Genomic DNA, 12,537 nt, shown 5'->3' on the forward strand with positions numbered 1-12,537 from the left:
CCATTGGTCAAGCCGCTTGAGGAGTGCCTAAATCCTATATATCTATACCTAAACTTATTTCACTACATTCTAACAAAATTTAAATAACAAAACACCAAACCGCAGAAGCACAGTAAAGACTCTTCAGGCAGTATATGTTTTTAAAGTCCTTTGTTATGCGGAAAAGAAGACCCAGGCTTCTGGAGGCCTTGTCAACGATATAGTTGGTATGAGTCTTAAAATCCAGCCGCATGTCAAGAATCACATCAGGATCTCTCCCGTGTTGAGCTCGTGAGATTGCATCGTTTCCAAGGAAATAAACGGCTGAGAACGGGCGTCGTTTGCGGGAAAATGATATTATGTACCGCGTATTTACTACGGATTAAAGGTAGGCGATTGGCATCACACCAGGTGGCAAAGAGGTGAAACTGGTTCTGCAGGAAGTTCAAATCTTCGGGACCGTTGATGGAGTAGAACAGTTTCAAGTCGTCGGCGTACGCTGATTTTGGTACATCGGAAGTTGCAGCACGTCATTGGAGTAGATCAGCAATACTATTGGCCCTAGATGACTTCCCTGAGGCACGCCTGATGAAGTTGAGAACTGCCTGAAAAACAGGTACCCGTACGAACTGTCAATTGACGTCCAGTTAAGTAACTGCGGAACCGGCCAAGAAAAGATCCACAAAATAATAAACGTTTGAGCTTTCCGATGGCAATATCATGGTTCACCTTGTCGAATGCGGCAGACAGATCGGTATAGATGGCATCAGTTTGAGATTTCTTTGCAAAACTTTCATGCCCGATCGAGGTAAAGGTCAGTAAGTTAGTTGTAGTTGAGCGTTGAAGCATAAATCCAAGCTGGTCATTGGAGAAGTTATGCTTGCAGAACAGGAAAATGGGATTTAAAACCACCAATTAGAAAGTTTGGCTATAGCACACAAAGCTGAAATTTTTACGGTAATTATTGACATCTCCCTTTTTATGAACCGGCTTTTTTGTGAAACTGGCTTTTTTATAAGCAGAGTTGCTTTTGCGATATTCTTCCTTGGTATGCGGGGATTTGTGCTTGTTGTTATATCGAAGGGCACGCCTTTTTGTCGCTTTCAGTTGTCGTAGAGCTCATGTAGCCCATGGAGTCCAAGGATTAGGTTTTGCTAGTTCGAGCTCGGATTACCAATCTATGGTGGCCAGTACGCGAGAAATGATATAGAAATCGGCGTTCTTGTAGTCCAAGTAGAAGGGTATGAGTTTATCAGCGGGGGTACACAATCTAGAGAAATCGAATGTAACCAGTAAAGCCGGGTGATGTTTGATTACTTTAACTTTCGTTGCTGGTGCTGAATCGATAGTTGGGAAACGGAACCCGTCATTGGCGACGCAAAGCTCAAGGATCCGGTCGTTCTGGGTTTGAAACACTGTTGATCTGACGTAAAGTTGCTGTACTGAAAGGGTCAAGAATAATGTTCGAAGGAGCCAAAGGCGAAGATTTTGTTGTAGGTCCGACCTCATGTGTAACGTAGAATAAGGTGGATAAGTTTAAAACAACGATTTCGGATGAATACACAACACAGAAGGCATCAAATTTATACTCGTTTTATTCTCCTCTTTTAATCATCTACAAAACTATGTTACGAATATCTTAACTGCTTTATAATTGTTAATTTTGAAGCGTTTTTCATAAAACGAAAAAGTCTTAATGTTATAATCCTTTCCGGTTTTCTGTTCAGTTTAACTTCGTCTTTTTTTTTGTCCGCATCTAAGCAATTGGCATTGAAACAAAATCGATTCGGCATCCGATGGCCACCGATTAAAATGTGTAGAGTAGGAAATAATAAAAACTGTTCTTAATCACTATTAACACATCTTTTATCTATTTCCATATTGTTGGTTATTCTTCTTACGTGAATGTAGTTTAGTTTTATTTCCTGGAAGGATATTCCTTATACTGGCAAAAAAACGCCGCAAGATCTTTTTCATTGAATTGTGGAAATGTTCTGAGGTGTTAAGAAATGTGCATTTGGGAAATCAGTTTAAAAGCGAAAATCGAAGAATGTTGCTTATCGTAAGTTGTTTTTTTAGTTGGATTTCTTATTCCTTGGCAGGAACTTCGATGACTCGTGGTTTATCGATAATACGAGCGGTGCGGTTACCCTTCTCCACAATGCCGATGATCCACGCTTGGCAACCTTCTTGTTTCTCGATATCCTTGCAGTAAGCGGCAGCTTGCTCTCGAGGTAAGCAAATCAGCAGTCCTCCAGATGTTTCAGCGGAATGTCCCTGAAGAAGCTGGAACATGTTACCACAAGCCTTGGCCACGGCAGCCATCTTTGCAATCACCGGTAGATTGTGGATAACAAAAGAAACTTCATTCTTTTGATGCGATGCCAGAGTCTGGGCATGTCCGAGCAACCCGAAGCCGGTGATGTCGGTGGCACCATGCGCGTTGTATTTGTGCATTAACCGGGCAGCAATTCGGTTCAACCGGGACATGGAATCCATCGATCGGTGATAGGCTTTGCGAACATCTTCCTCCGAGACGACTAGTTTGATGCGGTTCCAACGTTCGGACTGATCCAACCATTGATGAGCATTGACTGCCACCTGCGTTCCCAGGGCTTTGGTCAGAACTAGTACGTCACCCACAACGGCATTATCCGGCACAATAAATTCGTTCTGCTGACAGATGGTCGTGGCCACCCCTCCGATGGTACACCAGGGATTGACCACACTCTGACCACCGGTAACCGAAGTGCCAGCTTCCAACGCCGAGTCCTGCGAGCAAAGAAAGCGCCAACATGAAAAAACAAACGTACTGTGCAAAATTTTTGGTGAATTTATTCTGAGTTGATTGTTTGAAAACATCAAGTCAGAATAAATGATAGTCTCCTCGAGTATAAAGATTTATAAGAATTTCTCCCTTTGAATTTCTTCTTATTTTCATGTTAACCTCTCTATCTCCATTTTTTGAATTGAAAGAATGTCCAAGCCTCGAAACGTATTCGAAAAAAAAAAAAAGAATGCAGTGTAATTATTAGATGAATAATAAGGTTGGAACAAATATCAATTTCTGTTTTGTCCACCACCCCTCTCCCCTTCTTGGAAATTTCCAAAAAAACCCGAAGGGGGGAATAAACAAAGTTTGAAGTATTTAATGTTGATTTAAAAAAAAATCAAATATCCGAAAGATTACAAGACCAAAACCTCCCCCCCCCCCCCCTCTCGCATGTACCAACTCCGAGTGATAGAAAAAGGATTTAAAATTGGTTCCGATTAGTCAATAACGTTCTGATAATTTCTCCGAGAATTGTCCCCAGTTTTAGCAGAACAAAGTTGTTGGTGGATTTTCAGCAAATAAAAAATTATCAGGAGTTTATGTGAAGCGATGTGCTTCAATCTAAACCGAGTTTCAAGTGAATATTTTGTAGGAATTCAAAGTTCAAAATAGTCAGGTCGCAAGATAATAAATAAGATGCTCAACTTTGAACAGAAGTGTTGTGTCATATTAGAATTTATACTTCGATTTCTTCTGATAAGTGTTATGTAAATTTATGCTCATAAAAAAAACTTCCTACATAAACCCCTCATGCGTGAGCCACTGGTAATTAGAAATAACAATCAATTTTGCCGGCAAAGCAAGCCGGTATATTTTTTAAAACTGAAATTTCAAGGTAAATATGCATTAATTAGTTTCTGGCCTACCTTGAATCCTCGCATAATGAGGGGAATTACAACATCCCGCTCCTTTTCGGTCATTTTGGTACTGACCGCCAGCAGCATCAGCATATTGTCGCACTCCGTGACTCCCATGGCGTACAAATCGCTCAGGACATTGGCGCATGCAATTTTTCCCATCATGTAGGGGTCGTCCACGATCGGGTAGAAGAAATCTGTTGTCTGCACCATACAGAGACCACCGTGCCGCAATGGAATCACGGAACAATCCAAACCGATGCCGATGCGCGGTGACGACATAGACATGTACTGTGATTCCGGATCTTGGGTGTAGTCCTGCTGCAGGGATGAGACCAGCTTTTCCAGCACATCTTTGGGTACTTTGCAGCCTCGACCTTTCAGATCGGCAAATCGTGTCAACCGGAAGGAAACCTCCAAATCGTGTGCAGTCGGATCGAAGGCACGCCGCAGCACCAGGCCCGGATTTCCACCAAGCTCGAGCTGACCGGCACCAAGCGAATCGTGATGATAATCACCCATTTTCACCAAGCTTCCTCTATACGCCTGTGTCCCGCCAAATGAATAGCACTCGCTCGATTTTATTGCGCTCGAATATCGGTTCCGAGATGCCGCTTCTTTTTGATCCACACCAATTTCAAACCAATGCCGCCTCACTAATTTACTTTTTCACTTTCCGCTCTTTGGGCGCACTGGATGGCTGCCACACACTTAACTTTTTCACAACCCAAGATGGCTGCCGAATCGTTTGATAATTTGCCCTTGTTGCTAGCAGCAAAGCCGTGGAACGGCGTAGCGTCTGTTATGTCCAAGCTCTAAAATGTGTCTGTCGGTAACCCGAAGGGGAAATCAGAAAATTTGCCTCCCTGCGCTGATGCTTTTCTGCTGCGGTGGTCGCGCTTCGGGAGAAACTTCGAGAAAATTATGTCGACCAATGTAAGGGAGCTTCCACTGTATTTGATCGACTACGGCGTTTATTGTGTAGACTTTTGTGTCAACAAAAGCGTACACGCTCTTTTTTTTAAACTCAAAATTAAGTATGACCGAGGTTCAAAACATAGTTCGATTCTATGAACTTAAAGTTAAGTACGTTTTTTTCCTCCTTGTGATGGATCAAAACGGAGTTCGAATTGCGAACTCAAAATTGATCCCTTTTTTTTTTGTAATGGAAAATCTTGATGGTCATCGCCACAAAATAAATGATTGATTTAATTATGTTAATTTTCTATATCGGCAACATTTTATTATCTCCCACCCATCGCCCGATTACTCCGGTCATTTTTTGGCTGGAGTGTAGTAGCGTAAAATTTTCACTTACGGCTCACGTTCAACAGCTGCTGGCTCCGAAGCCGGCGATGATGGAGTGGCCATCTGTGCCACGATCGCCGCTTCTGTTGGCTTTTCGGTGGAACAGCGGGTACATCAGGTGTGCAGCGCCTGCTGTCCATGTGGATGCGGAGCAAAAATCCCGAGTTCTCCTTCCCCGGATGCAGACGGTGGGTGTCAGTCCAGTGCTGTTCAAACGTCGCGACAATCGTTCTCGTCAATGGCTTCATTTTACCGCGATCAAAAGTCTCGACCCCAGCGCGTGATCCAAGCCAGGAATGGCTCATTCAACAGAGGATGGGCGGCGATTCGATCCTGTGTTTCGATGGACAATGCTGTGATCCGGACCGTGGACGAAACGAAGTTAAAAAAATCTCTGTCTAGTATGTGGTTGAAAACACAGATGGCGCTGTCTGTGCCGTGCAGTTTCGGAAGAGTTCGGAGCTCGTTTTGTGCCGGAAAGAAAAAAGGTTGGAGCCGATACCAATGGGTGCGCAGCAACATGAACACGTGCCGAGATGTGGAGCAAAATATGCCGGAACCAAAAAAGGGGCCTGAAGAAAAATCTCGTTAGGTATTTTGCCACCTTGATTTTCATAGAAACTCACGCTTTGGGCGACCCTTTTCGAGTTGACTTTCCTCGTGGCTTCGTTTCTTCCGACCTGATGTTGCTGGCGCTGGTCCGGTCTTGTTTGGGATCTTGGCACGTGCCTCGGATTTGTTGTCCGTGCCTTTGTGGCCTGAGCCTGAGAATATCCGTTCTCCGCACTATCCGGATCCGTCACCTTTAAAAGGCTTTTAGCCCGACGAGCACTGTTCTGGTGCGTCCGGTTTCGAGCACCACACTTGACTATTGTGCGGAAACTGCAGTGACGTTTACCGCTCATTTGCACGCTTAGTAAAGTTTCCCCCAAAATGGGTTTTTACTTTGCACATTTTTTATTGATTCTCAGTTTTGGTTAAAAACCAACACGCTCGTATTGTTTTATGCAACGGGTGGGTTATTGAATCAAACTTGTTGCCTAAATTGCTCTCTCATATCATTGCTCAAAATTAATCAAAATTCAAATGTAACACAACATTGCTGCTTTGGTAGAATTTTTCATGGATCATGACAAGGATCCATGAAAAATTCATAATCACGCCACTAGGAGTTCGAAGGAAGAAAAAAATGATCGACTACATTCCGAGCATACCTCAGAAGCGTAACACCTACTGCAGAGGTGTCTTAAACTTAATATATAAAACATAAACACATCATAATAAACTCAAAGCCAACGAATCTTGGCAAAAATATCTTCACGCCAACGAATTATGGCAAAGATTAAACTAAAACTAAAGACGAAACTCAACGCCAACATATCTTGGCAAATGATGTCAATCTATTCCAGCAGACCCGGTAAAATTCCTTCGACTCCTGAAACCAAACTATTAAGACTTCCTCCTAAGCAGCAAAACAATCAATTAAAATCTTGTAGTCATTGAAAAAAAATGACTCTGATCTTACAGTGAGGACTAAACACAATTACTGGTTTTTCTAGAAGCAACGGATGTCTTAGGAAAAGAGGGATTTAATCCTCTTAATTGCCAAGGGCCCGGAATAGAGGTTATACCGCGCCTCCAGATCGCATTCCTTTTGATGTTTCCTTAGCAACCCCCTTGACATCTGTGCCCGAATGTTCATGATCTTGAAACGGATTAAAACCAGCTAAATATGAAATACAGTATTGAACAAACAAAACAATACTGATGATAATACAGCAAAATGATATGATAAACAAGAAGAGCAATAATTAAGTAATCGCAATAATAATCAATTATCTAATACTAATAACAATGATAATTGTAACTAGACGCTAAGTTTCAAAAATTTGTCGAACTAATAATCAAAAGTGGTTCGATTCAGTTGGGCGCCATTTTGTAATGGAAAATCTTGATGGTCATCGCCACAAAATAAATGATTGATTTAATTATGTTAATTTTCTATATCGGCAACATTTTATTATCTCCCACCCATCGCCCGATTACTCCGGTCATTTTTTGGCTGGAGTGTAGTAGCGTAAAATTTTCACTTACGGCTCACGTTCAACAGCTGCTGGCTCCGAAGCCGGCGATGATGGAGTGGCCATCTGTGCCACGATCGCCGCTTCTGTTGGCTTTTCGGTGGAACAGCGGGTACATCAGGTGTGCAGCGCCTGCTGTCCATGTGGATGCGGAGCAAAAATCCCGAGTTCTCCTTCCCCGGATGCAGACGGTGGGTGTCAGTCCAGTGCTGTTCAAACGTCGCGACAATCGTTCTCGTCAATGGCTTCATTTTACCGCGATCAAAAGTCTCGACCCCAGCGCGTGATCCAAGCCAGGAATGGCTCATTCAACAGAGGATGGGCGGCGATTCGATCCTGTGTTTCGATGGACAATGCTGTGATCCGGACCGTGGACGAAACGAAGTTAAAAAAATCTCTGTCTAGTATGTGGTTGAAAACACAGATGGCGCTGTCTGTGCCGTGCAGTTTCGGAAGAGTTCGGAGCTCGTTTTGTGCCGGAAAGAAAAAAGGTTGGAGCCGATACCAATGGGTGCGCAGCAACATGAACACGTGCCGAGATGTGGAGCAAAATATGCCGGAACCAAAAAAGGGGCCTGAAGAAAAATCTCGTTAGGTATTTTGCCACCTTGATTTTCATAGAAACTCACGCTTTGGGCGACCCTTTTCGAGTTGACTTTCCTCGTGGCTTCGTTTCTTCCGACCTGATGTTGCTGGCGCTGGTCCGGTCTTGTTTGGGATCTTGGCACGTGCCTCGGATTTGTTGTCCGTGCCTTTGTGGCCTGAGCCTGAGAATATCCGTTCTCCGCACTATCCGGATCCGTCACCTTTAAAAGGCTTTTAGCCCGACGAGCACTGTTCTGGTGCGTCCGGTTTCGAGCACCACACTTGACTATTGTGCGGAAACTGCAGTGACGTTTACCGCTCATTTGCACGCTTAGTAAAGTTTCCCCCAAAATGGGTTTTTACTTTGCACATTTTTTATTGATTCTCAGTTTTGGTTAAAAACCAACACGCTCGTATTGTTTTATGCAACGGGTGGGTTATTGAATCAAACTTGTTGCCTAAATTGCTCTCTCATATCATTGCTCAAAATTAATCAAAATTCAAATGTAACATTTTTCCTTCGGCGAGGGATCAAAGCTGAGTTCGACCTTATGAACTAAAAATTGAACTCTCTTTGTTGGACTGAAAACACTTAGCGAGTTCAGTCCGAACCGGAACAGCAACCAACGAACACGTCGCAAAATTATGTCGTTCCGGAACAATTACCGGAAGACTATGAAGGAACTTCATAATGGAATGCATGTTCACCGTGTCAGCGTAAAATTCTGTCCATCATTGTCATCATATGGTGAGCGGCTTGGAATGTCCGGAAACTTCCGGATGTTGTTTACTTCCCGTGGGAGGTAACATCCGGAAGTTTTCTTTGACCGGGAATGTCAAAACTTTCCACCGCTCCGTAATTGCAATGCAATGTACCGGAACAGCAACATCCGGGTACAACAAATTTTAATCATCCTTTAATTCCCTGAAAATCAGCTACCCTCGAAAAAAAGGATAAATCCTAGTTCGGCTGCCGAACTTAGTATTGAGTATGCCTATCAGAACTTAGTTTTGCTATTGCCCAGTCAAACTCAAAGTTGAGGGAAGCCACCGAAGTGCTGTTTTGAGCCAAAACTACTTAATTTTGAGTTTAAAAAAAAGAGCGTGTACACTGTGATTTTTTTGCAGAATAATTTAATGCTGGAATTTTGGAATTTTAATTTTTAATATTTTACCGATGGTCTATACCCGATGAGTATTTTTTTAAGGGTTATCGGCGAAGAAAAAAAAAAAGGTTTTGAAAAATACTGTTCAAATTTCAGAAGTTTTTTTTCGGTTCAGTGTTTCTGTTTCATTCGACGTGATGAAAGCTCGCGAGATTTTGTTAAAACTGATCTCAAATTTAAGCTAACTTAAAGCATACATTCGTTTGCTTCAGGAGACACAGACTGAAATTAATATTATTTCAACATTTTTTTAGCTTATCAAAAAATAACCACTTCAGTAAAAATGCTGTTTTGCTAGAAATAAGAAGGGTGCTAGACTAGCACTGCTAGTAATAACTTTTACAACATGTTTCTTCAACATGAAAGACATTGTAATATAATAAATTTATCTTACTAGGAATATCATCCGTATGATCGTTATCCTCGTCCATCCGTAATGTGTTTAGTCAGAATCGATGTTTACATAATTGGAATTGAAAATCACATAGGATTCCTTATTGTATAATACATATTTAAGAAGTTGTTTTTTGACAATGAATCATTCAAACAAATTGATTCGGTGTATGCTTGCGGAAGTTTTTTTCATATTTTTATGAAGCCTTCGATATTCGATCTGAGAAAATCTCAAACTTTATATATAATTTTAAAAACAATGTGAAAAATTCTTTAAAAAATAAATGTAACTAAAGAGATCTTAGAGTAAGTTCATTGGTGTTAGGAAAAAGTGGTAGAAATTTTGATATTTTGAAAATTTTGCCATTCAAAAATGTTTTCAAGATCTTTGGGCGATGTATTTTTTTACAGCGCTGTTTCTATTTTGTATCACAGCATGCGAAACTACAACACGTGTTGTTAAAAAACTTGGAGGGTACAGATTTTGAAAATGTAGGTATTGTATGTCAAAATTTTCAGAATGTGCAAAAAGTGACCAAAATTCTGCCACTTTTTCCTAACACCAGTGAACTTGCTCTTAGCGTGTATATGTTCAAATGTGGAGAGTTTGGCGTCACTTTACACGCGAAAACATTTGCAAGCAGTCGACATACGAATAACGGAAGTTCCCCTTAATCTTCTTGCGAGGCACCCTGTGCGGTGAAATGCAAAATGATATGCGGGGGCGATTTTATATAGCTCACAGTAGCCAGAAAGAGCTGGAAACAATAATATAAACATATCAATGCCTGTCTAAATACTGATGATTATAAACGGAATTAAATTTTAATTGATTTATTCGTCAAATAATATAAGGTTTTCCTTAATAATGTTAGTATTTCAAACAATTTTCCAATTATAAATTTCAACTTCATGGATGATCATTCGAGAAAAAAAATTGAAATTCAGGTTCCACTTATCCACGGCTGTACATCGCCACGTCTTCCTACTTATTCGCAAAAATTGCAGTCGAATGTTTACCTTATTTTGAATTGAAACAAATCGGACAACTACGCACAAAAAAGGTATAAATTTTTTTATTTATAGTAGGAATTAAGGAATTGAGCTTGAGCTTTAAATTCTTTCAGCAATTTGTTTCTGAGAATGGATGATCAAGGATGTCCCCGGTGCAAGACAACCAAATACCGCAATCCTTCGCTCAAGCTGATGGTCAATGTTTGTGGCCATACCTTGTGCGAAAGTTGTGTCGAGTTGCTGTTCCTTAAAGGATCCGGTTCATGTCCTGAATGTAACGTTGCTCTACGGCGAAGCAACTTTCGGGTGCAGCTGTTCGAAGATTCAAATGTTGACAAAGAGGTTCAGATAAGGAAACGTATACTGAAGGATTTCAACAAAAAGGAAGATGACTTCCCCACCCTGGATGAATATAACAATTACCTGGAAATGATTGAGGAACTTGTGTTCAATCTTTGCAACAATATCGACATTATCAACACGAACAAACGGATTGAGCAGTACAAGAAAGAAAATAGGGAATTAATCCTTAGAAATAAGGTGAAGCTGAGCAAAGATGAACTAGAACTAGAACAGCTGATCGAGGTAGAAAAGGAACAAACCGAGCAACGGAAGAAAGAATTAGCTATGATCGAGGCTGAAAATCGTAAACAGAAGGCCAAAAATAAGGAAGAGCTTATTGATTCGCTAATGGCCAGCTACGAAGATGCCAGTGCAATTGTGGACAAATTTGCACAGCGTGCCGAGCAACAGCAGATTCCGCTTCCCAAGCCATTGGCTCCGCCTCAAGCGGCACCAAAGCAGTTTTCCACCGGTATCAAGTTCCAGTCGCAGCACGGTTTTCTGCCGGTGCCGAAAATCGAGGAAGGACCAACCTACGTGTATGAGCCGCAGATCTTCCCCAAAGAAGGGCCAATGCCTCCGGCTTTGATTGACATTGATGCCAACGGCTACATCAAACACATCAGGTAAAAATTGATGACACTTTCTAAGAAATATTAGCGTTAACACATTTTTTGTGTTACCTGTGATGATTTCATTCAGCTCTCTATGTTACAAAACTGAAGAAAACTTGTTCCTAATTCTTACATTTTTGTTTATCTTTGCAGATGCGAAACTCAGGCTGAGCGAGCAGGTGGTTTCCGGACTAACATTTCATGTTTGCGAGCGATTCAGGAAGCCCTCGTTGGCCTTTATCACGGTTGTTGATGTAGTCTTAAAATACTGATAATAACTATATTAAAGTCATAAGATAGTTTCTACAAATGTTCCGCCTTAAAAATAAGTATTTGTTCCATAAAATATATCTTTTTGAAAAAGAATTCAAATTTGACCATACTTTTCTTCTTTCCTAAAAACCATCAATCTTCTCCATAATTTGTATACATGCCATTATTTAGATAGTGGATTTTGTAGAAAATTCAGATTGACATTTGAGAAACAGATTGCCGATTCGATGATATTTCATATTCTTGATTATACTATGTACTTTTATTTTTCAAAGGGTTTTTTTAGGATTCTTTGGCAAACAAATCAATAACACCTACATAAGGTACACCGGGGCAAGTGCAAACTCGGGGCAAGTGCAAACGTTCATCTTTTCTCTGTTACAAAAAAAGTAAAAAATATTTCTTCTTCTAGAAATTGTTGTTTAGACCCAAACAAACAATCTGACATAGATAAACAAAACTTTCTTTGAATTTTTCACTAAAAACACGGCACTGTTTGATCACACACGAATTCAAGTTCGTACTAGACATGAACAGTGTGTTTTTGTTTTGCATATTTTGGCTACAAAAAAGGGCATTCAAATCCGAATTTTCGTTAAAAGGTGAGTGTTTGAGATCGATATTCAAGTGAAAGCAGAAAATTTATAATAAATTTTCATTACACCCCGAAAGTTGTGAAAATAATATTTGTTCTTGTCAACCCACACTGTGGGGCAAGTGCAAACGACACTACCGGGGTAAGTGCAAACGCACCTTTAAGCCATGCAACATAAGCCATTTCAGAAAATTCATCACCAAAATGGTTCAGCATTATATTAAAATGGTCAGGAGGGGTATCCAAAGTGTTGTATCTGAAGCGGATGTTCGAAACTCCTTAATGCATTAGTAAATGAAGGTCTTTTGCTTAAAACAACAGTCACCAAAAATGGAGTTCCAAAAAGTTATCAATATTGCAAGAAAACAGCAAACATATCAATCAAAGTTGATAAAACGTACCGGAACATGTATTCAATTCATTTTAAGACCGATACACTGACTCATCTGTGAATTAGTTTGGAAAAAGTATTGCGTTTGCACTTGCCCCCATAAACG

At 40.8% G+C, this 12,537-nt stretch overlaps 2 protein-coding genes across 2 annotated transcripts; one reads left to right on the forward strand and one right to left on the reverse strand.

The window, feature by feature from the left end:
* Window positions 1-1,556: 1,556 nt before the first annotated feature.
* Window positions 1,557-4,548, reverse strand: LOC129744792 (inactive selenide, water dikinase-like protein). Its single transcript, XM_055737495.1, has 2 exons — window positions 3,679-4,548; window positions 1,557-2,751 (listed from the first exon to the last, which is right to left on the reverse strand). The coding sequence occupies exons 1-2, from the start codon at window positions 4,189-4,191 to the stop codon at window positions 2,068-2,070; spliced, it is 1,197 nt and encodes a 398-aa protein (XP_055593470.1). The 5' UTR covers window positions 4,192-4,548; the 3' UTR covers window positions 1,557-2,067.
* A 5,474-nt stretch (window positions 4,549-10,022) lies between these two features.
* LOC129747091 (CDK-activating kinase assembly factor MAT1) lies at window positions 10,023-11,507 on the forward strand. Its single transcript, XM_055741106.1, has 4 exons — window positions 10,023-10,072; window positions 10,151-10,266; window positions 10,330-11,184; window positions 11,326-11,507. The coding sequence occupies exons 3-4, from the start codon at window positions 10,346-10,348 to the stop codon at window positions 11,423-11,425; spliced, it is 939 nt and encodes a 312-aa protein (XP_055597081.1). The 5' UTR covers window positions 10,023-10,072; window positions 10,151-10,266; window positions 10,330-10,345; the 3' UTR covers window positions 11,426-11,507.
* The last annotated feature ends 1,030 nt before the right edge of the window (window positions 11,508-12,537 follow it).

The sequence above is a fragment of the Uranotaenia lowii genome, chromosome 2 (genome assembly GCF_029784155.1).
Source record: "Uranotaenia lowii strain MFRU-FL chromosome 2, ASM2978415v1, whole genome shotgun sequence".
Taxonomy (NCBI): domain Eukaryota; kingdom Metazoa; phylum Arthropoda; class Insecta; order Diptera; family Culicidae; genus Uranotaenia; species Uranotaenia lowii.